We start from the raw sequence: 27,944 nt of genomic DNA on the forward strand, positions 1-27,944 counted from the left end.
TGACTAACAGAATATAGAAGTAACAGAATGTGACTTCTTAGGCTAGGTCATAAAAGGCACTATACCTTTCACTTTGCTCCCATGGACCACTTGCTCTGGTGGAAGTCAACAGCCATGCTGTGAAGACACTCAAGTTGCAATGTGGAGAGTTCCCCATGGGGAGGAAATGAGACTTCCCACCTGCCAGTAAGTGAGCCACCTTAATAGCAGATCAGCCCCAGTCAAGCCTTCAGATGACTGCAGTTCTGCCCAAAATCTTGACTGTAACCTCATATGAAACCCTAAGCTAGACCCACCCAAATAAGCCACTCCCAAATTCCTGACCCACAGAAACTATAAGAAATAATATATATTTATTATTATTGTTTTAAACTGCTAACATGGAGCAATCTGTTACATAGCAATAGGTAACTAATACGTAATAACAAGAATGGATGTCTAGGATTACAGGTCACACAATGCCAATGCTAAGTGCTAAATCCTGAGTGATGGGAAAATCAAGAGTTTTTAAAATACATTTTATTTTATTTGTTTGTGATGTACAGGGTCCTCTAAAGTGCACAGCCCAGATCAAGTTTCTCTCTTGCCTGGGTCTTATTGTACTGTTATCAAACACTAAGAACAAAACAAGTATTCTAGACTTGGTATGCCTGAATATATATGTGGTGTTAATATTGTAGACTACACACAGATACTATACTTGGTGGTACAGCTAAATATCAGGAAACAGTGGAAAACTTATTGCTTAGGGAGTCTAGTAAAAGAATTATTTTCCTAGTTCTACAAAGACAGTAGATAAACACTGAATACAAAATAACTAGAGAAACACGAGGACTAAAATAACCATAAAATACTGGTGACTATATTTATGGAATTAAAAAATAAAAGCATTGCAAAATTTTTCTGTTAAAGACTACAATTAACTATGAACACATTTTGCTCTTTCTAAAGAACAAATGTATAGAAATAATATATTCAATCTAAAGTAGAGATAAATTAAAATTATCATAAAAGACATATATACTAAACAGGCATTAGTGATAAAGTAAACAGGCATTACCAATAAAAACAGAAATTCAACTTTTTCCAAGACGAAGCAATGAAAACAGAAGACTGCACTAAATTGTCTAGGACTAGACACACTAACATAAAACCCAGAGGTTAATTTTACACATTCTACACATGAATACATACTACTAGAAAATCCTGATATTTTAAAATCCTTCAAAGGGAAACACAATTATTGTAGGTAAAGGCTGGAGTGTAAAGTGCTCTGTGATAATCCAGTCTCTGACTCTTTCTTTTCCTTATAGGTAAGACAATTTGATCCACATTTCAAGGTCAACCATGTCCTAACAGTTGAGACTAATTTTAAACTTAGGTAGGAATTTAATGGGTTTTAGACAAATTCTTGGAGATTTGGCATCAAGTCAGGCTTGCTGTTAACCTAGCTATGATCTGGGCCTCAGTTCTCAGGCTCAAGTTCCTGCCTTGCTCTTAAAGACTGGTTACCAGCTTGTACTCTAGTTCTGGGAGTTGGACTCTTCCTTTTTCTTGTGTTCAAGAACCAGTTTTGCCACACATTATCCCTCAATCATAAGGGTCATGCCTCATTCTTGCCATTTTCCCACACTGAGAATACAAGCCAAGCCAAACCTCACTTCCATATTTGCACTCACATTTCCACATGCCTGATTTTGATAACCTACAAGACTCTCTTGAGTTTTCCCTTACATTATCCACCCTGAAAATAAATGCCTGCCTGAATTCCCATTTGTTGGTGTCATACCTCTATGAAATCATGCTCTTCCTGGACTTCCCCAAAGTTACCAACTACAGTTCATTGGGCATCCCTCTTCTCAGTAACTGACCCGACCTTGAAGATGGGTTTAATTCAAAGTCCTGGTCTCTTCATACATCTTGTCAAGTTATAGTTAGCCAAACATAGTTACTACAGATCATCCCAGTAAAGTAGAATCCAGAAAATACATTTTTCCTGAAAGAGGCAGAATCACTGAAAAATTAATGACAATATTTTGTAATGCTCTAGCAACAGTAGTTCTTTCTTCATGAATCAACTTCAAACTTTTCCTGGGACAAAGAAAACACTGTCTCCAAATTCTCCATAAAATGTATGTATTTGAAACACAGCTGTGCAATACGTATTTAAGATTGTTTGGGGCTAAAGATAGAACTAATAACAGATGTTTAACAGAAGGATTTTATATTCTGAAATTCTAACACTGAAGTTAGAAGCCAAAATACAGTTTACTTTAAATAGACTCTTCTAACAGAAACCTGTAAGAGAAAAGGAGACACTCCTTTCTATAGTTGGAAAAGTAAACATCTCTGAAGTCCCGGTGCCTTAAGCGTGTTATTTTGTCCACTATTCTAAGGCTGCGATACTTTGCTATTCATAGGAAGAAAACTGAGTACTCTTTTGCTCTTTGTCAAACTTCAAATATAATATGATTTGATTATGTATAATCTATTATTATCAGATCTGAAAAAGTCCTTAGAAAACCTGTGTATTCTGACAACAGTTTTCTAGGTACTGTTGAGAGTCAATCCAAATCTCCAATATCATGTTACCTTCAATCCTGGAAAAATCAATTCTAGCAGAGATATTTTAGGTCGTGGAGCTACATAAATTTGCTTCAACTTACTACAAGAGACTACTGATTAAATCAATCTGGGAGCCCTGTAAAATGCTTTTTTAATAGCAGCTATAGAATTTCCTGACTGCACACTACATAAGGAAGTTTGGAAACTTTGCATTAAAAAGAGAGCTACTTGAAATTAGTAACATATATAAAATATGAAGTTAAATACATATATATCCTCTTTCCCTGTGTCTCCCATTTTTTTTAAATAGCATTCTTCTTTTCCATTATAAATCAGCGGATGGTTTTATGCTTTTAAATAATTTGGTTCATATCATATGCTCCAAGAAACTTCTCAAAGACAGTAAAACATGTAAAATAGAACAGGAGTTCTTTGGTATTTTAAAAACAGTCCTGACCAATAAAGATGGTCTACTACCTTGTTTTTAAGATCTCTAACATTAACTGACAACAAGGATTTTGATCCAATTGTGACATTATAGGGAGTGTAGGAGGGAAGAAAAGGAAGAGGGAAGAACTACAGTATCTCAATATCAAAAAGCATGAGTACACAAACACTGACTAATATGTAACTGATTACATAAGGCATTTTAAAATAATTGTGATTAGTGAGTACCTAATACTAAGATCCTAAAATCAAAAATAGTTTACAATACAAGGAAGAAAACCACTTCTCAAATGCCAACAACCCAAGACTAAGGAACAAATGAATTTGTTAATAAAACTACTTTTACATAGTCTGATCCTAAAATATACCAAATTCCTAACAAAACCAGTTTTTTACTTTTCCTGGTTGAAAAAGCAAAAACACATTATGTGACAAATATTAACTCTTATCTGCAAACTCTGAATAAATATAATATTTTATTTTGGGGAAGAAAGAGTTTTCTGGGAAGATTTAAGATGAAATAACTTAACACAAACATTAATGTAAAAAATACCAGTACAAGGCTAAATAATAAATAACTCAAACAACCAAAATAATATGTTATTTTAAAATGTATCCATTTTCAATAGCATTCACATAATATTTATACTGTCTAGGAGAGGATATCTCTTACCTGTAAGTCTATAATTTCATTAAAACAATATAGACATCACTAAGGAAGCTGGCTCACAACAACTTAATTCCATGCTTAGTGTTTACTCAGGGAAATAAGTGATTCTTTGGCAACCAGTATGAGCATATGATTTATAGCAACATCTTCCCAAACTTAAGCTTAGCAATATTACTAACAATTTTGGACAGGACTTTGACTACTCCCCTATATATTTCTATGCTGCACAGGTATATGATGTCATGTCAATACATATACACTTTCATATTTTTGTAAGCTATTCACACCAAACATAGAGCTTTAGTACTCAGGTTAGAAACCATTACAGTAATCCAAAACAGCTTATATTTATAGTGACCTAAACTTGGATTTTGAAGTTTTCTATGCCTACTAGAAAGACTGGTTACCAGCTGGTTACCAGCTATTTTGACTATCAGAGTGTTTCATATTTTATAATACAGAAAGTGAAGTAATTTATTTTACCAGTTTCTGGCTTTAATTTCAGAGACTCTAAAAATATAAGTGTAATATGTTACATAAAATTTAAGGAGTTATCTAAAAGGAGTTACTATTATTCTACAAATTACATGTTACAATAATTATTTAAAACTGAATCATGTTCAACATGCACATGAAAAGATGCTCAATATGGCTAATTATTAGAGAAATGCAAATCAAAACTACAATGAGGTATCACCTCACACCAGTCCAAATGGCCATCACCAAAAAGTCTACAAACAATAAACACTGGAGAGGGTATGGAGAAAAGGGAACCTTCCTACACTATTGATGGGAGTGTAAATTGATGCAGCCACTATGGATAACAGTACGGAGGTTCCTTAAAGAGTAAAAATAAAGTTATCATATGATCCAGCAATCCCACTCCTGGGCATGTATCCAGAAAAGATTAAAACTGTAGTTCGAAAAGGTACATGTACCCCAATGCTCATAGCAGCACTATTTACAATAGCCAAAATATGGAAGTAACCTAAGTGTCCACTGACAGAGGAATGGATAAAGAAGATGTGGTGTGTGTATATATATATATACACACACATATGTATATGCGTGTGTATATATATACACACACATATATTCCATTTTATATGGAATATATATATTAATATACATATTAATTATATATAATGAAATATTACTTAGCCATAAAAATGAATGAAATAATGTCATTTGCAGCAATATGGATGATACAGAGATTATTATATGAAGTGAAGTAATCAAAGACAAATATATGATATCACTTACATGTGGAATCTAAAAAAGTGATACAAATGAACTTATTTACAAAACAGAAACAGACTCACAGACATAGGAAACAAACTTATGGTTACCAAAGGGGAAAGGGGGAGAAGGGAGGGATAAATTAGGAGTTTGGGATTAACAGATACACACTACTATATATAAAATAGGTAAACAACAAGGACTTATTGTATAGGATAGGGAACTATTACTGTATAGGATAGGGAACTACAGTGAATATCTTATAATAACCTATAATGGAAAAGAATCTGAAAAAGAATACATACATGTATAACTGAATCACTTTGCTGTACACCTGAAACTAACACAACATTGTAAATCAACTATACTTCAATTTTTAAAAAACTGAATCATATGCTATGCTCAAAGGCTGAGTAATTGTATCTACCTAAAATTTGAGGAAACAAGCTCATTTACAATGTAAGACTAATCAAATTAATTAAAGGGGAGTGGTGATTATAATAAAGTACATCTTAGAAATTCTAAGGACAGTAAGTGAAATAACATGGATGGGATCCACATAGCTGTACCTTAATGAAGCACCAACCTACACTTCTAAATAGCTATGAAACCAGCAGAAGATTGGACCTAACAGTCTTTGACATATGCATAGCCAAAAACTTCTTAAATGGGTCCTTTTTAGAGTTCAGCATTTCCAGGTTTCTGTATTTTCTTTCACATGTATGGTTTCTGTCAGCTCTTTATGTTGGTCTGGATCCTTTAATTCTGCTTCCGTATTTGAATATCTACTTCATATATAACAACAAATAGTATACATAATTTAATAAATGACCAAGAGAAAATGGCCATATTTGTATTCACACACCTAATATCTTTCCAGGTCAAAGAGAGTGGAAATTTTATCAAAAGATATTGTCCTTTTACTATTATTAAAACAGTAATAAGTAACCATTCTTCTCATGGAATTTGAATCATCTAAATTGAAATATGTGTCTCATGCCACATAATATCCCATAATAATATGTTTGCCCTTACTTAATGTCAAAGATATCTGAAGATGATTTTACTTATAATAAACATAACATGGTGGAGCATTTATGCATAGGATAATATTCTGGAACAGTCTCTGAGGTCAACCTTGGCATAATTTGACTTGTGGTTGTAACTGTATCTTAGTCTAAGTACAGTGATTTCCTCATAAACATGGTCAAATCATTTTGTGGTAAAAACGAGAAAGTACATATAGTATACATGACACAGTACAGCACTAGACAGACTTTTTTATAACACTATTTAGGAAAAATGGAATGCATGTGTTTTTCAAATATAATTTTTCTAAGATCTAAATCTATTACAAAGGCATATATCTTTAAAGAAATAAAACTTTACAAATTTTTTAATATAAAGAACAGTGCACTCAAAAAAAAGAACCCAGTGATCATTCCATTCACTATCTTTCCACAGTTTTCTTGAACTCCTCTTTTGAACTCAATAGCATCTGTTGGATAATATTATAATTCCCTATGGAGTAAGAAACCAGAAGTTATCTATAAATTTCCATGGACGATTTTACAGTTCATTATACAGTAGGGAAGTAGATAATACCTATACATTGTCAAGATAAAGTTAAGGGACTTCTGTGGTGGCACAGTGGTCAAGAGTCCACCTGCCAATGCAGGGGACATGAGTTCGAGCCCTGCTCCAGGAAGATCCCACATGCCACAGAGCAACTAAGCCCATGCGCCACAACTACTGAGCCTGCGCTCTAGAGCCCACAAGCCACAACTACTGAACCTGTGTCCCAAAACTACTGAAGCCCTTGTGCTCTAGGTCTTGTGTGCTGCAACTACTGAGCCCACATACTGCAACTACTGAAGTCCACGAACCTAGAGCCCGTGCTCTGCAACAAGAGAGAAGCCACCACAATGAGAGAGCACGCGCACTGCAACCAAGAGTAGCCCCCGCTCGATGCAACTAGAGAAAGTCCACATGCAGCAATGAAGACCCAATGCAGCCCCCCCCAAGGAAAGATAAAGTTAATATCTATATAAGACCAGCTATATTAATAAATAAAGATGGTAGCTACTTAAGTGATATATCACAGAGACTCTGTGAAAATGTTTCCTCAGCAACGCCTAAAATTCCACCATTAAAGATTACTTATTCTGTCTTAAACTATACTTAAAATATAATTACTAATGGGTAAGGTAACACTTTAAGCACTGGAAATAATATAATAGCATAAATAAATTAATTAGTTCTTTTACTGACAGCATACTTTAGTGGGAGATGGATGAAAAAAAATTAAGACATAGAATGGAGAACAAGAATAAAGAAGATGAACTTCACCTACTATCAATTTTGAGACAGCCCAATCTGCATATTTAGATTAGATATTTGACACATAAGAGAGGTACTTCTATTGGGATATGTGTAAGAGAGATAAAATGTAAAGAATATACTAACATTCAGAAGTATAATAGAGTGTAATCAAATGAGATGGCATACAAAATATTTAACAAAGTGCTTGAGACTAAAAATTGGTGATGATGGTAATGATGATGGTACAGTTTCTGTTGTTATAATTATTACAAGATTAACTTGAATGTTGAATGTAATTGCAAGAAAACAAAATGTTTGGCTTACTTTTCATTTCTTGACAGTTTTGTAAGTTTATCTTAATACATTAAAATTTTAAAGTGAAACCACTCCTATTCAACACAGTTTTGGAAGTCTTAGCCACGGCAATCAGAGAAGAAAAAGAAATACAGATTGGAAAAGAAGAAGTAAAACTGTCACTGTTTGCAGATGACATGATACTATACCTAGAAAATCCTAAAGATGCCACCAGAAAATTACTAGAACTAATCAATGAATTTGGTTAAGGTTGCAGGATACAAAATTAAAGCACAGAAATCTCTTGCATTCCTATGCATACTAACAATGAAAGATCAGAAAGAGAAATTAAGGAAACAATCCCATTTACCATCACAACAAAAAGATTAAAATACCTCAGAATAAACCTAACTAAGGAGGCGAAAGACCTGTACTCAGAAAATTACACAACAATGATGAAAGAAATCAAAGATAACATAAACAGATGAAAAAATATACCATGTTCTTGGATTGAAAGAATCAATATTGTGAAAATGATTGTATTACCCAAAGCAATGTACAGATTCAATGCAATCCTTATCAAATTACCAATGGCATTCCTCACAGAACTAGAACAAAAAATTTTACAATTTGTATGGAAACACAAAAGACCCCGATAGCCAAAGCAATCTTGAGAAAGAAAAATGGAGCCAGAGGAATCAGGCTCCCAGACTTCAGACTATACTACAAAGCTACAGTAATCAAGACAGTATGGTACTGGCACAAAAACAGAAATATAGATCAATGGAACAGGATAGAAAGCCCAGAGATAAACCCATGCACATATGGTCACCTAATTTATGACAAAGGAGGTAAGAACATACAGTTGACAAAAGACAGCCTCTTCTATAAGTTGTGCTGAGAAAACTGGGCAACTACATGTAAAAGAATGAAATTAGAACACTACTTAAGACCATACACAAAAACAAACTCCAAATGGATTAAAGAACTAAATGTAAGACCGGACACTATAAAACTCTTAGAGGAAAATGTAGGAAAAACACACTTTGACATGAACCACAGCAAGATCTTTTTTGACCCACCTCCTACAGTAATGAAAATAAAAATAAAAACAAAAATAAACAAATGACCTAATGAAACTTAAAAGCTTTTGCACAGCAAAGGAAACCATAAACAAGATGAAAAGACAACCCACAGAATGGGAGAAAATATTTGCAACCAAAGCAACAGACAAAGGATTAATCTCCAAAATATACAAACAGCTCATGGAGGTCAATATCAAAAGAACAAACAACTCAATCAAAAAATGGGCAGAAAACCTAAATAGGTATTTCACCAAAGAAGACATACAGATGGCCACGAGGCACATGAAAAGATGCTCAACATCACTCATTATTAGAGAAATGCAAATCAAAACTACAGTGAGGGGGCTTCCCTGGTGGCGCAGTGGTTGAGAGTCCACCTGCCGGTGCAGGGGATATGGGTGTGTGCCCCAGTCCAGGAGGATCCCACATGCCATGGAGCGGCTGGGCCTGTGGGCCATGACCACTGGGCCTGCGCGTCTGGAGCCTGTGCTCCACAACGGGAGAGGTCACGGCAGTGAGAGGCCCGCGTACCATAAAAAAAAAAAAAAAAACTACAATGAGGTATCACCTCACACCAGTCAAAATGGCCATCATCAAAAAATCTACAAACAATAAATGCTGGAGAGGGTGTGGAGAAAAGGGAACCCTCTTGCACTGTTGGTGGGAATGTAAATTGATACAGCCTCTATGAAGAACAGTACAGAGGTTCCTTAAAGAACTAAAACTAGAACTACCATATGACCCAGTAATCCCATTACTGGGCCTATACACTGAAAAAACCATAATTCAAAAGGACACATGCACCCCAACGTTCGTTGCAGCACTATTTACAATAGCCAGGACATGGAAACAACCTAAATGTCCAACGACAGATGAATGGATAAAGAAGATGTGGTATGTGCATACAATGGAATATTACTCAGCCATAAAAAGGAACGAAATTAGGTCATCTGTAGAGATGTGGATGGACCTAGAATCTGTCATACAGAGTGAAGTAAGCCAGAAAGAGAAAAACAAATATAGTATATTAACACATATATGTGGAATCTAGAAAAATGGTACAGATGAACCTATTTGCAGGGAAGTAATAGAGATGTAGACATAGAGAATGAACATGTGGACACAGGGGGGGGAATGGAGAGGATGGGACAAATTAGGAAATTAGGATTGACATATATACACTACCATGGGTCAAACAGCTAGTGGGAACATGCTATAAAGCACAAGAAGCTCTGCTCAGTGCTCTGTGATGACCTGGATGGGTGGGATTGGGGGTGGGGGGTGGGAGGGAGGTCCAAGATGGAGAGGATACAGGTATACATATAGCTGATTCACTTCATTGTAAGGCAGAAACTAACACAACATTGTAAAGCAATTATACTCCAATAAAAAAAAAAAAGTTTATCACATTTTGGCCATATGTCATGAAAACATAAATCATGTTCTTCTAAGTAGTGTGAGGTAGAAGACAGACAGCAGAAATATCTACGTAGTAAGGAGAAGGATCTTGGATTTACATTCAAAGGAGCTGGGCTCAATTCTTTATCACTTTTAACTATGGGATTCTGAGCAAGTATTTTTATGTCACTGAGCCTCGTTCTCCTCACCCATATAATAGTGCCATTGTCCTAGTCTATCTTCAAGAAATATTGCAAAGCTCAAAGAATAAAATGCTTTAAAAGGATATGAATATTCTGGTGAGATTTGTAATCCTTTAGTATTATAATCAGGATTTTAATTATACACACCAAAGTTTTAGAAAAGCTGTTATTAAAAACAATTTTCTTCCTCACAGAGTAGAGAGCAGAGTATAGCACAGAATGTCTTACCCTAATAAATATCTTTGAATTGTAATAAAAAAACAGCACAAGTGAAAGCAGGTGGCTAATTAGCTATACTAACACAGCCAGGATAACCCGAGGATGCTTTTTCTGAACTACAGTTTTCTCATTTGTTAAATAATGGGGGTATTAGATAATGTCAAAATTTCCTCCCATCTCTGAAATTATTATATTATCTGGAAGAATTCACTTTACTTGATTTTTTTTTAACATGAAAATATAAGAAACTAGTTTCTGAGCTAACATCTGAAGCAGGCATTTTAAAAACCTCTAAAACATGAGGGTGAATAGTGCTATCATTAGTGTTTTAAATTGTTCATGTATTTCCTGTGACATTTTAATTTTAGCACCTTGTCATGGGGATAAAGGTCTCTTCCACTGGTATGTTAAGTGGTTTAGAACTGTTACATTTCGAGTTATTTTTTAATCTAAATACTCCTTCACGTTCTCAGGTATTACTGGATAGGCTGTTAAAGTGGCAAATTTTAAACTCTGTTGAATGAGATGGATTGTGGATAACAAGAACAACAACTACATTTGTAGTCTAACAGGTGAGAAATATGCATATAATTAGATTATACTCCTCTAAACCGTACCTCATAAAACAAGAATCAAATTACCTGTCTTCCCTTAAGACCCCTCTTTCCACGGATCCCAGGAGCACCCTAGAATGTGAAAAAGTCAAAAGTAAATATTTGTTCCCTTCTTCGATTGGGTTGCTTGGTTTTTTGATATTGAGTTGTATAAGCTATTTATATACTTTGGATATTAACTCCCTGTCAGTCATATTATTTGCAAATATTTTCTCCCATTCAGTAGGTTGTTTTTTTGTTTTGTTGATGGTTTCCTTTGCTGTGCAAAATTTTTTAAGTTTAATTAGGTCCCATTCATTTATTTTGGCTTTTATTTCTTTTGCCTTAGGAGACAGATCTAAAAAAACATTTTATTTTTGGATCTGTGATTTATGGCAAAGAGTGTTCTGCTTATGTTCTCTTCTAAGAGTTTTATAGTTTCAGATCTTACTTTTAGGTCTTTAATCCATTTTGAGTTTATTTTTGTATATGGTGTGAGGAAATGTTCTAATGTTCTTTCACATGTAGCTGTCCAGTTTTCCCAGCATCCAAAGAAGACATACAGTGGGCTACCAGGCACATGAAAAGACGCTTTATACTGCTAATTATTAGAGAAATGCAAGTCAAAACCACATGAGATATCACCTCACACCTGTCAGAATGGCTGTCATCAAAAAGAACACAAATAACAAATGTTGGCGAGGATGTGGAGAAAATGGAACCCTCCTACACTGTTGGTGGGAATGTAAATTGGTGCAGCCACTATGGAAAACAGTATTGGTGTTCCTCAAAATAGAACTACCATATGATTCAGCAACTTCACACCTGCGTAAATATCTGGGAAAAATGAAAACACTAATTTGAAAAGACTCAGGCACCCTGATGTTCATAGCAGCACTATTTACAATAGCCAAGATATGGAAAGCAACCCTAGGGTCCATCAACAGATGAATGGATAAATATATCCATACATGTTTATATATATATACACACACACATGGATATATGTGCTTGTGTATACACACACACACACATATACACATACACACAATGGAGTATTACATGCCCATAAAAAATGAAATTCTGACATTTGCAGCAATGTGGATGGATCTAGAGAATATTATGCTTAGTGAAGTAAGTCAGAGAAAGACAAATACTGTGTGATAATTCCACTTATATGTGGAATCTAAAAAATGAAACACACAAATATATATGGCAAAACAGAAACAGACTCACAGATACAGAAAACAAACTAGTGGTTATCAGTGGGGAGAGGGAAGGATTGAGGGGTAAGATAGGGGTATGGGATTAAGAGATACAATTTACTATGTTTAAAATAGATAAGCAACAGGGATATATATTCAACAGCACAGGGAATTATAGCCATTATCTTTTAATAACCTTTAATGGAGTATAATCTATTAAAATACTGAATCAAGATGCTGTGTACCTAAAATTAATATAATATTGTAAATCAACTATACTTCAAAAAAGTAAATATTTGTTGAATTAATTAATGAGTTATTTTTTCTCAACCATCAATTTATGAAGTATGCCAAAGGGAAAAATAAGTTATCCTTTAAACTGGTGTGATATTCAGAAAAGCTTCAATGTATTATTTTAACTCAAGTGGCCCCTTTCCTTCTTCATAACAAAAATTCTGATTTTATTCAGAAATCCATCCCATCTGTATTTCCAGATGGGATCCTGCCATTCCTCTGGTGATAGTTATTTGTCCAGAGGTGGCATGCAACCAAAGTTGGTACAACCAGACAAACAGGAAGTCTTATTTTCTGTACCGAACAGACAATTACCTCCTCTCTGTCTCCCTGTCTCTGGCTGGACATAAACAAAGGTATATTTAGCCCTTGCACTGGGAATCTTGCAATCATATGAGAAACCAGCCTTAGGATAAAGCCAGCATTAGTCAAGGCAAAGCAGAGAGAAGGATAATGATATCACTGTGCTCAGGACCATATTGTGCCTAGATCCCACCTAACCTATGGGTTTCTGGTCATAAGAAGCAGCTGTAGGGCATAGTACTTAAGTACTCAGTCTTTGGAGCCAGAATATCTATGTTCAAATCCTGGCTGTGCTCTTATTACCTATATACAGTCTTAGGTAAGTGTGTCTCTCTGTATGCCTCATTTTCTTCATCTATAGTGAGAAAAATAATACTACCTATCTCACTGGGTGTTGTGAGATTAAAGGAGCTAATTCGTATGTAGTATTTGCATAGAGCCTTGCAAATAGATGTAACCATTCAATAAATCATTTGCTGTTATCATTATCATCATTTATTTTAAATTTCCTCATTTTGAAGCCAGTTTGAAATGGGATCTTCTGTCACTTGCAGTCCAAAGTGTACTAACTGATAAAATCCCTTGAGACTTATAATCACTTTTATAAGCCTTAGGGACTAAGAAATATGTCACAACCATGTAGCTTGGGGTTTTTGTATATACAGACAAGTTAGCAGATATCAATGGTTAAAGTAATCCATTTACTTTAATTCAACAGTGTTTAATAAATATTCATCTAATATTCTCTATTGAAAAAAGAGTTCGAAGATGAGCAATATGACTCATTTCATGAGGATTTCATGCATCTTTACATAATATAGCCAAGCATTTAAGAAAAATATTTGTTTTCTAAAACCTTAGTAGCTTCAGTAAATCTCAGCAGAAAACCTAAGGATAGTGCAGATAGAATCATATAAGAACTTTTTCATATATACATGCATGTGTATATTATTGACTTCCAGAAAGAACTTTTTCTTCCCATTTGTTTTCAGGAGTGATTAGAACATTATTTTCTTTGGCTTTTCTCTACTTAAATATTTCGTAACATAATAAGACCACCCAGTTAGCTATACCATTCATGGTTTTAGTGAGAATTTTGAAGTAGCCTAATAATAGTAGGACATGGTACCTATAATAGGCAGAATATCACAAAAGGGTCTTATATTGATGATTTGAGACAATCTTGATATATTCATATAAACTAGTCAAAATTACTGAGTATGATTATAGGCATTGTGCCTATTGATAGTCAGTGCCACAGGGATCCTTGAATTCAAGATGATGACATTTTGCAAGGACATATAACTTTCGTTTATTTATTACATCAATTACTAGAAATAACTTCATTCCAACAGGTCAGGGAAGGATTGTATCATAAGCAGCACAGTCATTAACAATGTAAACTATATATACTCCTTTGGGTCTATAAGAAGCAGTTCAATTCTTTGCATGATAGATTGGAAACATCATCTGTAAGTCTGCTGTATTACATAGCAGTTAAGTGGCTTAGTTGTAGGATCACACTGAAGATATTGTTTGCAAGTGAAAGAAATGACCTGTGTGCTCACCACAGGAATATCTTCACCTCGTCTCACCAAAGACAACTAAACATTTTGATTGTCATTACAGCACATGTAAACTCTGAATGTTTCTTCTCTGTGGAGGCATTCACAAGTAACTACAAGAAAATGTGATTTAATTCACTCACTCAAAAAACTATACATTTGAAATATTCATCTAGCAAAGAATGATCTGATTTATTTTCATTTGCAAAAATCAGTTTCCAGATATGAAAAAAAATTTGCCCAAACAGCACTTGTATAATAATAGAGTTAAATGCTAAATTCGGAATATGATTGTTTTCAAACCTGAGAAGATGCTAATATTGTTTGATTCTACTTTTTAAAAAATTAATATTGACAGTGTAGATGAAGAAATGCAGCTAGAAATCACTGAACTGCATATGGCACTGAAAATTAGATATGACGAAGTTGGAATGCCAGAACTCTGTATGTATCTTCGTTAATTTTTATAAGTATAACAAAATATTTGGCAAAGATTCTACTTTATTCACAAGTACCTACATTTATGAACAGCTATCTTCCACTATTAAACAAAAAAATATATCTTTTGAAGTTGATTTATTACACATTGCATTGTAAAATACAAGCCCTGCCAAGAGTTTCTACTCAAATTAAAGATCAATTACAAAATAAAATGTTCATAATTAGATAATATCAATTTGTGTTTTTTAAAAGTTAAATTTAAAGTTGCTAACCATAAATATTTATATCACCTCACTTACCTAAAACACAATTCAGTAAAATTTAAGAGAGTTTAACTATAATTCTGGTAGGTGACTTTTCTTAAAGCTGGCTTGTTTCACTGCCCGACATCTGGGTTTATGAGCCCTGTTATACTTTATCCTAAGTATATCACGTTAGAAATAATATTTGAAGGAAATAGACTTACTCTTTCTCCTTCAGGTCCCAGTTGTCCTACTTCTCCAGGAGAGCCAATGAAACCCTTAAAGTAAGCAAATAATCTTTGTATTATCTCACTTAAATATTCACCCTGTAAATAATTCTAAATAGAGATACTTAAAATTTATTCCTAGTAATATGAAATTATAAGGCATAACAGTTTGGATAATCTTGTGTCTTTTCTTCTAGAAATTACAGTTCAATCTTTTCATTAAAAAAAAAAAGTAGGAAATGTAACTTAAGGCATAGTGGCTAATAAAAATCAACAAGCCCAAATTCTTTTCTACATTGAATATTACAAAGGGCAGAAGACACAGATATACAATTAACTAAATTGTAAGGCAGAATGGAGGTATCCAAGAAAAAGAAGTATGGAGGAGGAAGAGATTCATTCCAATGTGGCAGGAGGTAAAAGCAGTCAGAGGAGGTTTCAAAGGAGACTGGCACTTGAGATAGGCCTGTGGAGTAGATAGAGTCTTGATAAGCAGAGGATGGAGAAAGAACGCTCCAACCAGCACTACAGTAAGCAGAGACAAGATAGAGAGGACTCAGGGAGCGTTTGTAAATGGTTAACTGACAGTTTCTTACATGTAAGATGCTTTGGAGAGAAGCAGACCCATTGTGCCCTCAGGGAGATTCCAATAGGTCTGAGAAACAAGGAGTAAAATAACAATTGAAGCTACTTTATACTACCATACTTTAGTTAGATCTCACCTGTGGCAAATAATAACCTGTTTCATCAATTTAATAAAGTGTATAGTAGTTTAGAGAATGGATTAAGGAGAGCCTTAAATTTCAGACTAAGAATTTTAGACTTTATAGTTTAGATAAGAAGCTACTGGACTTTGGGGGAGTGTGGTAGTGCCCTGATGTTAAATTAAGCTGTTTTTCTAAAATATTAATCTGTGGACAGGATAGAGAATACACCCAAGACAGGAAACACTGAATGTAGGAAAATGTGTTAGAATGCAGTTTCAATGGTCCAAATTTGAAGGAATATGAGTCTGGGTCACTCATTCACAAAACATCATTTTAGTGCCCACTGTGTGCCAAGAATTGGAATTATAAAAATGAATATGAAAATCAGTGCCCTCAAGAAGTTCATAGTTTATTAGGAAAAAGAGTCATACAATTGTAATATCATAAGATAATTGTGACATGATTAGGTGATGTGATAAATACAAGATATAGAAGCTGTGAAGGCAGGATGACCAACTTTGCCTAGAGGGACGATTTAGGAAAGTTTTACAGAGGAGGCAACATTTAAGCTGAGTCTTGAAGGAAAGGAAAGGCATTTTATGCAGGGCTAACAATGTGTCATCAATCAATCAATCAATCAAAATAAAATGACATGGCATTTTCATAGAATTGCAAATAGTTCTGTGTGATTGGTAGGCAAGAGTGAGGGTTGGAAAGGCAACAGTGGCTACATCATGAAAAGTCTTTTATGTGATGATGGCAAGTTTGGGATTTATACTGAGCATTCAAAAAAATTTAGACAGAGTTTTGATATAATCAAATTTGCAGTTTATAGAATTCATTTGGATTACAGTGGTTCAAATGGTCTTTGTATCTATCTCTAGGATTGAGGCAAAGATGATTCTAAGGTTTATACTGGACTGATAAGCAAATGGTAACCACTGATAGAAATATGGAAAACAAATAGGAAAGCTAATAGTTTAGTAGAAAGAGGATGAGTTCTGTTAGTCATTTTGAGATTGCGGTGATGAGGCATTTAAATTTAATTATCTTGGCAAGGAAGTGGAGATGTGGGACTCAAAGAAAGAGCTCATAGAGTGATGTAAGATTTGAAGGGCAGATGGGTCAGAAGACTTAAGGGTAGAATAGAGCTCTTAGGAGGAAACAAAGAGAAATTTCCCTGAACCACTGAGAGGCTGAACTGGATGGAGATGGGAGAAGAAAAATGGTTTTATGAACACAGAGGAAACCCAAGGTATAAAAGAACTTGAAGAAGAGATACAGGAGGCCATTTTGACTAAATTCGAAATAAAGTCTACTTATTTTGACTTAGAGAATGGGTGCCTTTTCAGAGTAAATTTTTCCATAATAGTATACATTAAGAAAGAACTCAGGTTTTAAAAAAGTAAATGTCATTTGTACACCTAGAACAGCATTATTCACAATAGCCAAAAGGTGGAAGCAACCCAAATGTTCAACAGATGAAAAGACAAACAAATGTGGCATATACATACAATGGAATATTATTCAGCCTGAAAAAGTAAGGATATCTTGACGCATTCCACAAGGTGGATGAATCTCAAAGACAATATGCTAAGTGAAATAAGCCAGTCATAAAAGGATAGATATTATATGATTCCACTTAAATGAAGTACATAGAGTAGTCAAACTCATAGAGACAGAAAGTTGAATGGTTGCCAGGAGCTGGGGGGAAGGGAGAATGGGGAGTTACTGTTCCATAGATATAAAGTTTCAGTTTGGAAAGATGAAAAAGCTCTGGAGATGGACGGTGGTGATGGCCGCACTGCAATGTGAATGTACTTATTGCCTCCCGCTATGGACTGAATGTTTATGCCCCCTCAAAATTCATACATTGAAGCCTAATCCCCAAGACGATGGTATTTGGAGGTGGGACCTTTGGGAGGGAATTAGATCATGAGAGTAGAGCCCTCATGAATGGGATTACTGCCCTTCTAAAAAGAGATATGAAAGAAATATGATTGCTCTCTCTGCCACATAAGGATACAGCAAGAAGGCAGCGGTCTACAAGCCATGAGGTGGGCCCCCATGAAACACTGGATCTGCCTTCCCAGACTGAAGAACTGTGACATATAAATGTTTGTTGTTTAAGTCACCCAGTCTATGGTAATTTTTATTATAGCAGCCTGAACTATGACGCCAGTGAACTTACCTTTAAAAATAATTAAAATGGTGAATTTTATATTAAATATGTATTACCACAATATTTTTTTTAAAAGTAAGTGTCTCAGGAATCATTTCCAAGTTTCCTGGAATAAGAACCATGGGAAGCATTTAGTTCCTGAGGGTGAAAGCTAGTTGGGTGTTGCCATAGTAAGACAAGCACTTTTCTTTGACAAGGAAAAACACCTTTAAAATTCCTATGTTCTACAGAGTGTATGAATGAATAAGCAAAAAATAAAATAAAAGAGAAAAATAGTTTCCTTCTAATTAACTTTAATGATAAAACATCTATAATTTGTTTGCTTGAAAGCCAAGCATCTGAAGGATGGGGAGGGTTTCTTTTAAAATGAAGCATCCAAAAGTATTTCTGATACCAAAACATTTACGATTATGATGACAAGCTACATGTACTTTCAGAAATATCAACTACAGGTGGCCTCAAGTTTAAAAACAGTTAACTTTTGTTTTAATATACACAACTGGAGTTTTGCTTATAAATAAAAAGAACAAACACCCTAACTGATGTACACTTCTCAGTAAACTAAATACTCAACTGAAAACTCAGGAGCTAAACCTCTACTCAACAAAGTATGCACAGAGTACTAGCACAACATTTTACAAGTAAAGATATAGGCTCCAGACGCGCAGGCTCAGCGGCCATGGCTCACGGGCCCAGCTGCTCCACAGCATGTGGGATCTTCCCGGACTGGGGCACGAACCCGTGTCCCCCTGCATTGGCAGGCGGACTCTCAACCACCGCGCCACCAGGGAAGCCCACAAGTAAAGATTTTAAAGGGAACAATGCTATGAGTAATTATGTAGGTGTTTCATAAAGGTTTTTTGATAATGATTATGCTGATTCTAACAGAAATAAAATGTCAGCTGCATCCACCAAAGAAATCATATGGGGTTGTGGTCATTCTCAAAACACTACCACTAAATTGCAGTTTAGTATGTAATGAAACAAGGAACATAAAAAATAATAAGGGACTTCCCTGGCGGTCCAGCAGTTAAGATTCCACACTTCCAATGCAGTGGACTCGGGTTTGATCCCTGGTCAGGGAAGTAAGATCCCACATGCCATACAGCCAAAAAATTAAAAAAAAAAAATTAAACAAAAAGCACATATGTGTTTGCTTTTTTGGACTGAAGGTTGTATATCCGGGTAGAGGCAATTTTGTGTCACCAGCAGGGCCACTAAAAGGTCGGGGGAGGCCTACATACTTCTACTTTTTGAGCCACCTAGCACGTTATTACACAAAGAAACACCAAAGGAGGGTTACAAAATGATTTATTTTAAACATTTTCATTTTTAAAATAATTATCTTAACACCAAAAAATGCAGTCAAACAGTGGAGCCAGTCAAAAGGTAATTTATCATGATTTATAAAAATATTAATTCATATTGTATAGCATGTGGTATAGACCAGTAACAGGACCCAAATTAAATGAAAAACATAATCCTGTCCGTGTGATTTTATGATTTTTGTCTTTTTAACCATATTTGGAGTTAATGTCTAAAGTCTACATTTGAGACTCTTTGTGAATATGAAACCTAGAGAAGTGACTCTTCTGACTCTTCCCTCACTCCCAAAGGAAAATTAAAGGATTAAATCAATTAAATTAGTCAGAAAAGGATTAGATTTGGTTTTTTTAATGCTTTTATGAAGTCGGCCATCAAAACCTAAAGAAACTTAAAAAGGGTTACAACCTACACTATAACTGTCAGTACAAATGGGGGAAAAAAGCAACAAAAGGATGTATAATATAGTACAAAAATGATATAAAGAAGAATTAGAAAAGTTATAGGAATCACTGAAGCAAGATGAGAAAATGTAGTAAGAGAAAACTGCACAGTGCCAAGTAACAGGTCTAGGAGTTTAGCTCACATGCAGAAGAAACTCCCAAATTCTAATAATAATGATAAAATCTGCATAGAAAGTGCACGCCATGTGCTAGGCGCTGTGCCTTAAGAATATTAATTAAGCTCAGGTAGTTGTCATAACCACCTAAAGGTAGGTTTCATTATCACCTTTTAATAAGGTAAGAAAAATGAGGCACAGAAGGGTTGAACGACATCTAAGGTCACAAAGCTAGTAAACAAGGGGTTAAGAAAAAAAAGAAAAAAAGGCGGTCCTTGTTGAGCTCCAAAGCCCATGTTCTTTGTCCACTAATCTCTTCTTGCTTTCCAAACCCAAGTCCATATGTGCTTTCGGTGCAGTTTCTAATAAAGAATACATGACCTTTCCCCATTATGTTTTCACTTAATGCAAGGGTGGAGACAGCATGGGATACTAAAACAGTACAGAGCTGAAGGTGAGAAAACGCTGGTTTGAGTTCTGCTATGACTTTGTGAAATCATGTCGGTTCCATAGCTTACTGTTTTCTCATCTGTAAGATGGAGACAATACACGTGTTCTGCTACTTCATAGGATTGATAGCAAAAGAAATATGAAGTATTTGAACATGTTTAAGAATTTTTTTTAAAAATTAAGGCATCATTATAGTACATACTGTCTAAATACTTTTTGTTTTCCTTATTTCAAAAAGGTATTTAAGATAATATAAGGCAGATGTAGATTCCAGAAAATAACTGGCTTTAAAAATAGAGAATTTAAAAAAAAATGTTAGTTTACTAATTTTTCCTAGAACCAGCTTTGATTTTAATTTGTGGCACACAACATAACACATCACAGTAATTTTTTTTGTTTTACTCCCTTAATGATTAAAAGTGGCTAACAACTTCTTTAACGGTTGGAAGTGCAATGGTATATGCTTGAATGTGATAAGCCTATTTCTTTCTCTGCAGATATTTCTTTACTCCAGATAGTTTTTGTATTATTATCTCAGCCTTGAGTGCGAATTTTTTGCCTCTTCATGTTTCTTTCATCATTATTTCTTAGGTCTATACACGTCCACACATAAATAATACTACAAATGCTTAAAGAGCATATTTTCAACATACCAGACGTTTTGCTAGGAGCTAGCAAAATAAATGATGTAGATGTAGGAGCTATCAAAGAATGATGTAAAACCTACCACCATAAGACTGCTCTCTATGGCCTTAACAGTGAAAATATCTATTTAATAAGTGTGTTTCTTTCCAGGCTAAACCTGCATTACATTCAAAGTTTCTATGGAAGTGTGAAAATAAGTATTTTGTACACTTCATTCTACTCATATGCAAGCATACTTAACAAAATGATGAAAATGTTTACTTACTCGTCCACCTTCAGGTCCTGGATTACCTTCTGGTCCAGCTAAACCCTAGTGTGAATAAAAGGCATCATCATCATACTACAGTACTTTTTAAAGAGCTGTAGATAAATAGATTAATAAAAAGGGCATATAAAATGTATCATTTCACAAGTATAAACTTCAGAACTCTGTATACTTAATGAAGACTATATATATTCAAGGAATTTTAGAATTTCAGAACCAAAAGACGCACTGTATATAATCTATAACGAATATATTTTAGATATCTAAATAAAGTAGATTAACACATTGTCAGTAACAAAAATTATTTTTTACGTTATTTCTTATTGGAAAACTGTGTTCTTTTAAAACACTTCTAATTAATTTATCTAAAATACATTTTAGATATATAAAAAGTATATAAAAAATATAAAAAGATATTTTATATAAATGTAGTTTTCTAGTATGCTAAATGAATAATTAATTTCAAGAGTAAGTAATCAATTCATGAAAGCCTAAGAAAGAAAATTTGTTCTCTTATTAATCCACATGAAGTAGCTAGAGAAAGTTAGAAATTAGAGGGAAATAAATATGAAATGATTAGAATGAATTTTCACAACAGTATACAAAGACTTGAATCCAGTTCAGATAAAAGTATTCAGATAGTGGTATGTGTAGCATTGCCAACTGTGTCCCAAGTGTTTATAGTTGTATTATTAAAAAATGTTGCTTATCATATAGAGTCTTAACTCATACCATTACTTCGTTTTAGTCAGTGGCAGTACTGTAAAATCAGTAGCAGGGCTGTTTTAACATTTTATTAGCACACTGGGCATTTTAACTTAGAAGGTTCCATTGTATATTACTCACATCAAACCTGTTTAAAAATCTTACTCCCATTTTAAGCAAAATTGCCTGCAGTAAAATTTTTGAAGGATTTTTACAATTTTGATATTAGAATTTTTGGAATTATTTTGTTATGAGTAATTCATTATTTAATAAAAGTAAACCAATTATCATTTGAACATTAACTCTTGAAATCAGAACGTACAATGTATTAACCAAGAGGAACATAAAAACAGAAGTTTAAATATAGTTACCTCACCTGCCTGCCAGGGTAACCACGTGAACCAATATTACCAGTGAATCCTGGAATCCCCTAAAATGAAAAATAATAAAACAGTACAACAAAGTCAAAAGAAACCCAAGGAAACAAAATTGGTGCATTCATAATACCCAAGTTTGGAAAGAATATTTTTTCCATATAAAAATACTAAGGGTCCTGCACATTGCTTATCTGATTGAAGTCATCTATTTAAAATGAAAATGAGATAAAATTGCTAAATAAAAATAAACACATTACATTAGGGACCTAAATGAGACATTGATTATTAGTAATGATAAATCTAGGGTGGAAAAATCCAGTGATACATAACCTTTAAAAAACATATTAGAGAAAGAGTTGGTACGTTTCATAATAACCAGTATCTTTATGGATTTAACTCCTTCTTGTCTCAGTCATCCTGCAACTCTCCTTAACTATTGGAGCATGGGCTCCAGAAGATAAGTAAATGGATATTAAGTGGTAAATATCTGTATCATGACATAGGTCTATCTAAATATTCACATAGTAACTTTGGATGGGAAATTCATTTTGCACTGACAACTTTGTATGCCTGATTTAAAACAAGGATTGCTCAAGGAAGGCTGATATATGGAGTCTCAAAGGCATAAGAAAGGAAACTTGCTGAAGAACTGTGTGGAAAAGTGAGAAGAAATACCTCCACTTGCTGTTACCTTCTTCCATTGATATATGATTCATTCATTCATTCATTCATTCAGTTTATTCAAAGTTTAGGTCTGTTAAATTTTGTGAACCAAGGAAATACCAGAAGAATATGTGTTGAGCTGTCTTTACTTAACCACAAATGGTGACAGCAGTGATAAATTTCATAGATTCTTTATTATGTAAAATTCATTTCCGGTTTGTTGTTTGGAAAAGAGATAATAAAAGACACTAGCTCTTTTGCCCCTCTGATCTGAAGTATACAGAAGAGTGTTACCTCCAGTTTAACAATAGAAATACTTTGAAATTCCTAAAATTTGGAAAATCTAGAGAAAAAACAGACCAAGAAAAAGGCAAATGGAGCATCACAGTGGAAAGTTTTTACCCTCCCATTCCATTAGACTTGTAGGCTCCTAATTTGTCCTTCTCTCCACTTTTCTCAGAATCCATCTCTCAGTTTTGTTTTCTCTCATTTCTCCCTGTTGTCTCCCACTTCCTTCCCTTGCTCCAACAATTATCATTTACTTAGCACTTTTTCTTTTTTTTTTGGCGGCACGCGGGCCTCTCACCATTGTGGCCTCTCCCGTCGCGGAGCACTGGCTCCGGACTCGCAGGCTCAGCGGCCATGGCTCACGGGCCCAGCTGCTCCACGGCATGTGGGATCCTCCTGGATTGGGTCATGAACCCGTGTCCCCTGCATCGGCAGGCGGACTCCCAACCACTGCGCCACCAGGGAAGCCCTACTTAGCACTTTTTTATGTGCCAATCCTACGCCACCACTTTACGTCTACTTTACATCTATGAGATAGATACTATTTTCTCCATTTTACATTTGAAGAAACTAAGATACAGAGAAGTTATGAAACCTGCCCAAGATGGCACAGTGAGTAAGTAGAAGAGCCTAGATGTGAACTCAATCTGACAAAAGTTGTCACGTGTGTGTATGCACAAACACACATATATATACATGTGCACACATACATACATATATACATATACATACAGACACCTATACATATATATGGCAATGAACAACTTAACAGAATGTGAATAAACAGTTGTCTTCTGAGAAGTAACAAAAAATTTTCATCTACACATAGAGAGATTATATCCTATAAATTTCAGAAACCATATTTATGTACCTAAGATATTACCTTATTAATATTATATATAATACATATTTTATTCCTATAACAGCATTTATTGAGCACCTATCATGTGCCAAAATTCAAGAATTTTATATGTATTATCTTATTTAATCTGCTCAAACCCTATAAGGTAGATACCATTATCCCTATTTTACAGATGCAAAAAATAAGACATGAAGTATTTGTCACCAGTGGGAAGTCACTCAGCTAGTAAGTAGAAAGCCAGAATTTAAATCAGAAAGTCTAACTCCAGAGACCACCATTCAAGGCTGCCTCCCTAGTATAGGTTTGAAGGGCAAATAACTTAAAGTAGTACTCTAGGGAAAGCCCTCTAATTATGAGACTTGCTTCAGTCTATTTACAACTGCTTCCTTTATTCCCCATCCAATTCTAAAACACACAGGCCTATATCCAGACATCCACAAAACTTTATACTTGGTTATGCCAATAGAAAAGACTGAAATAAATTTAAAAGGCTGTTTTCATTCTGTAGGTTCTGGCTAATGCCAATCACCATCCCTTTCATTAGTTTCCTAGCCAACTTCGGTTAACTGACCTCAATTAAAAAGCAATCTGTTATAAGACATAAATGAAATCTGATTTTGAACGGATTTTCATAGAGGGTGTTAAGATAACATGTAGAGATATAACACATTCCAGCTGCACAGAGAAATACACAAGAGGACACCACTGGATGACTAAATCCTGCTCTACTGGAATAACAGTAAACAAAGTCAACGAGTAAGCTTTCAGCAGTCTTATGTGGCACAAACATATTCTAAGCCAACCACACCCTAAAATCACTTGGACAACCAGAGCAGCTCAAAAGAAACTCAAAACAAAGCACTATACCTCAATTCACTCTGCATTTAAAAAATGGCTCACTTAAATCTGTAGATCGAATGGAGGAATTCAGACACAAAGTTATATCTCTACCCCTGGAAAAATCAGGAATAGTAAACCTGCCCCAATCCCACTTCTCACTCTGAGAATTAAAGCACACGCTCTGAGTCAGTCAGACTTCACTGAGAGTCCCAGCACTGCCAGCATGGGTCCTCCCTATCTCTTAGTTTTTTTCATTAGTAAAATACAATAATAATATCTAGGTCACAGGATTATTGCATAGAGAAAAGAGAACAATGTGTAAAAATATATTTAAAAGCAGGGGTAACTGCAATAATTCTTAGTGTTGTATTAAATGAGTTAACATATGGAAATATTAAATAAATAATTATACTACTTGACCTTCCAGTTAACAGTAGTACAGTTTGGCAACTAATAAAGACTCCGTAATGAAAGCTCTTATTACTAGAGCTTGCCCAGATGATATAATTACTTTCCTAAGTGTTTGCTGGTCAGTTTATAGATATCTACAAATTTTCCAGAAGGGAATGTCTCCTAGCTAATTAGTTACATTCCTCTTAATGTCCACAGTGTTTCCACAGTGAAAATGCAAAATGATTTTAGTTGTTCCTCACAGTTATCACCAATTTTGTCTTTTTACTTCTGGAAATAAATAAAATAGAAAGAACTGATTCCAATAATACATTTTCCAACCTTTAAAACTGATTTCAGACTCTTCTCAAAAGCATACCACCCTCAGAACAATGACACGTATACTAACAGAACTAGGTTATAGAACAGTTGCGAGTAAACTGGTCAGTACTGACAAATGGTCAATTTTTCACTTACTTGTGATGTGTCAGGTTTTCTTCATTGAAATCTACACAGAATTTCTGCCAAAGCAGTATTCTAGGGATTTTCTTTTCCTCCCTGGAAACTAATCCCTCCTGCCCTTCTGATTTTTTTTCCCATAAATGCTCAAATGCTTTTCAGCACTCATATGATCTTCAGGAAACTGAGATTTTACTTGCTACAGATACATATATTGCTTGCCATGACTAGTAATTAGCAATCTTGAAAAATTGTGCCTCAGGGACTGAATAGAGTGTATTGTCCCTCTTACATGAATAAAAGAGAAAACTGGTTTTATTTCTTCATTTATCTTTCCCTCAGGGATAATCCATCACTTTTCTTTCTGGAGCTCCCTTTAGGGTTTCCTGAGGCTCTTTGCTAAATCTCCAATAACGATTTGTCACCTTAGTTAGTATCTAATCTCCTACCCTTTTCACTGATTTATTCATGCTGGCCTAGTATATATTCTATTGAAAACAAGAGATATGACTTTATTTCTTCCTATGACATAATGATACATTATTTTATGGTGGGAGAGAGAAGGAATAACATGATCAAAAACTAAATAGTTCCCAAACTATTTTGACTTTTACATATATGTGTATGTGTAGAATGGACAACAAACAGCAGATGTGCCATTCTAATTTGGATTGTTATTAAAATTTATTTGCATTCCTTCATGCAATGGTAGGGAACTAACAGCTGTGGATAGACTTTGGAAAACAGGAAAGCCCCTGAAACGTACAAAAAAATCAGTGCATATATGTGTGTGCATAGGAGTGTGTGTGCATGCATGGATAATCTGCGGACAGGATACACAGCATTTATGAGATTCTCACAGTGGTTTATGAGCAACGGAAGTTTAAGACTGCTGGAGCATGTTAGGCAGACAGTGAAAGTCTAAGATATGAAAAAACCCCACAAGATTTAATAATAAATTAGAAGTTTTTCTTGTACTAAACAGAGTAAAAAGCATTAAGAAAAATTGAAAGAGTTACATGGGGGAAAATAATCTCTCAATGGAGTTCCCTACCATATGTCTTTTTCACTGGAGAAGATTCAAGTCTTATAAAGGAAGAATACTTACTTGTTCACCTCGGAGTCCTGGGAGCCCTGGATGTCCTTTGAGACCCTGCAAGGGTAAAGGTGAAGACATACTATGAAAAGTAACCCCATTTGAGCCAAATAACTAACCACAGTTGTCTTTCATCCCAACTTTTGGTTTTCCCATTAATACAAATGTAATTCCTACTAATCTATTTCTTATTAAGTGTAATCTTTTAAATTTAATAAAAATTTAATTTTTATTAAATAATAAATTCGTATTAGTAATTCTTAATTAATTTGGAGTGTAAGTTGAATGATTTGTTATCAACTAAAATGGTTACATAGTATTGAATTTTAAAAAACAGGATCTTTTATAAAAGGCTGGCATCTAGCAATGGATCTGCTAAATTTTGCTTAAGCTTTTTAAAAGTTGGTTTTAGTTCATTAATGCTGAAACAGAATGCCCTCAGGCATAATCTGTTTGTAATTATTGAAAAACTGGCAGTTTCAGGCAGTTTCTCTAATCTAAAACATTGTCATAACATTCTATGAATGAGCGAATAAAAAGAGGCTGCTCACAGGTCCATCTGTCTAAGAAATCAGTAACAAATGTTTTATATCAATCATGCCTCAATAAAAAAAAGAAATTAGTAACAAAAATTTTTCCAAATAAGAACCAAAATCAAATCTTAATTTCTATCACTAACACCCAAAGATATAAAAGAGATAATAACTTTTATCCTCTAGAAAGATATTCTATGAGAGAAAGAAAGGAAGCTAAAAGAAAGGAAAGGAAGAAAGAAATAAAGGACACTTTGGAGCACATTTGTACAGCTCTAATCAACAATC

At 34.5% G+C, this 27,944-nt stretch overlaps 1 protein-coding gene across 1 annotated transcript in view; it reads right to left on the bottom strand.

Moving 5' to 3' along the window:
• Nucleotides 1–27,944, bottom strand: part of COL24A1 (collagen type XXIV alpha 1 chain) — a 392,309-nt gene that overhangs the window by 291,475 nt on the left and 72,890 nt on the right. Inside the window, exons 8-12 of the mRNA XM_060024757.1 lie at nt 27,136–27,180; nt 22,525–22,578; nt 21,444–21,488; nt 15,310–15,363; nt 11,084–11,128 (exon numbers count right to left, since the gene is read on the bottom strand). Coding sequence (XP_059880740.1) covers nt 11,084–11,128; nt 15,310–15,363; nt 21,444–21,488; nt 22,525–22,578; nt 27,136–27,180 — 243 coding nt within the window. The remainder of the gene's footprint in view (nt 1–11,083; nt 11,129–15,309; nt 15,364–21,443; nt 21,489–22,524; nt 22,579–27,135; nt 27,181–27,944) is intronic.

This window comes from Delphinus delphis, chromosome 1 (genome assembly GCF_949987515.2).
Source record: "Delphinus delphis chromosome 1, mDelDel1.2, whole genome shotgun sequence".
NCBI classification, from domain to species: Eukaryota; Metazoa; Chordata; class Mammalia; order Artiodactyla; family Delphinidae; genus Delphinus; species Delphinus delphis.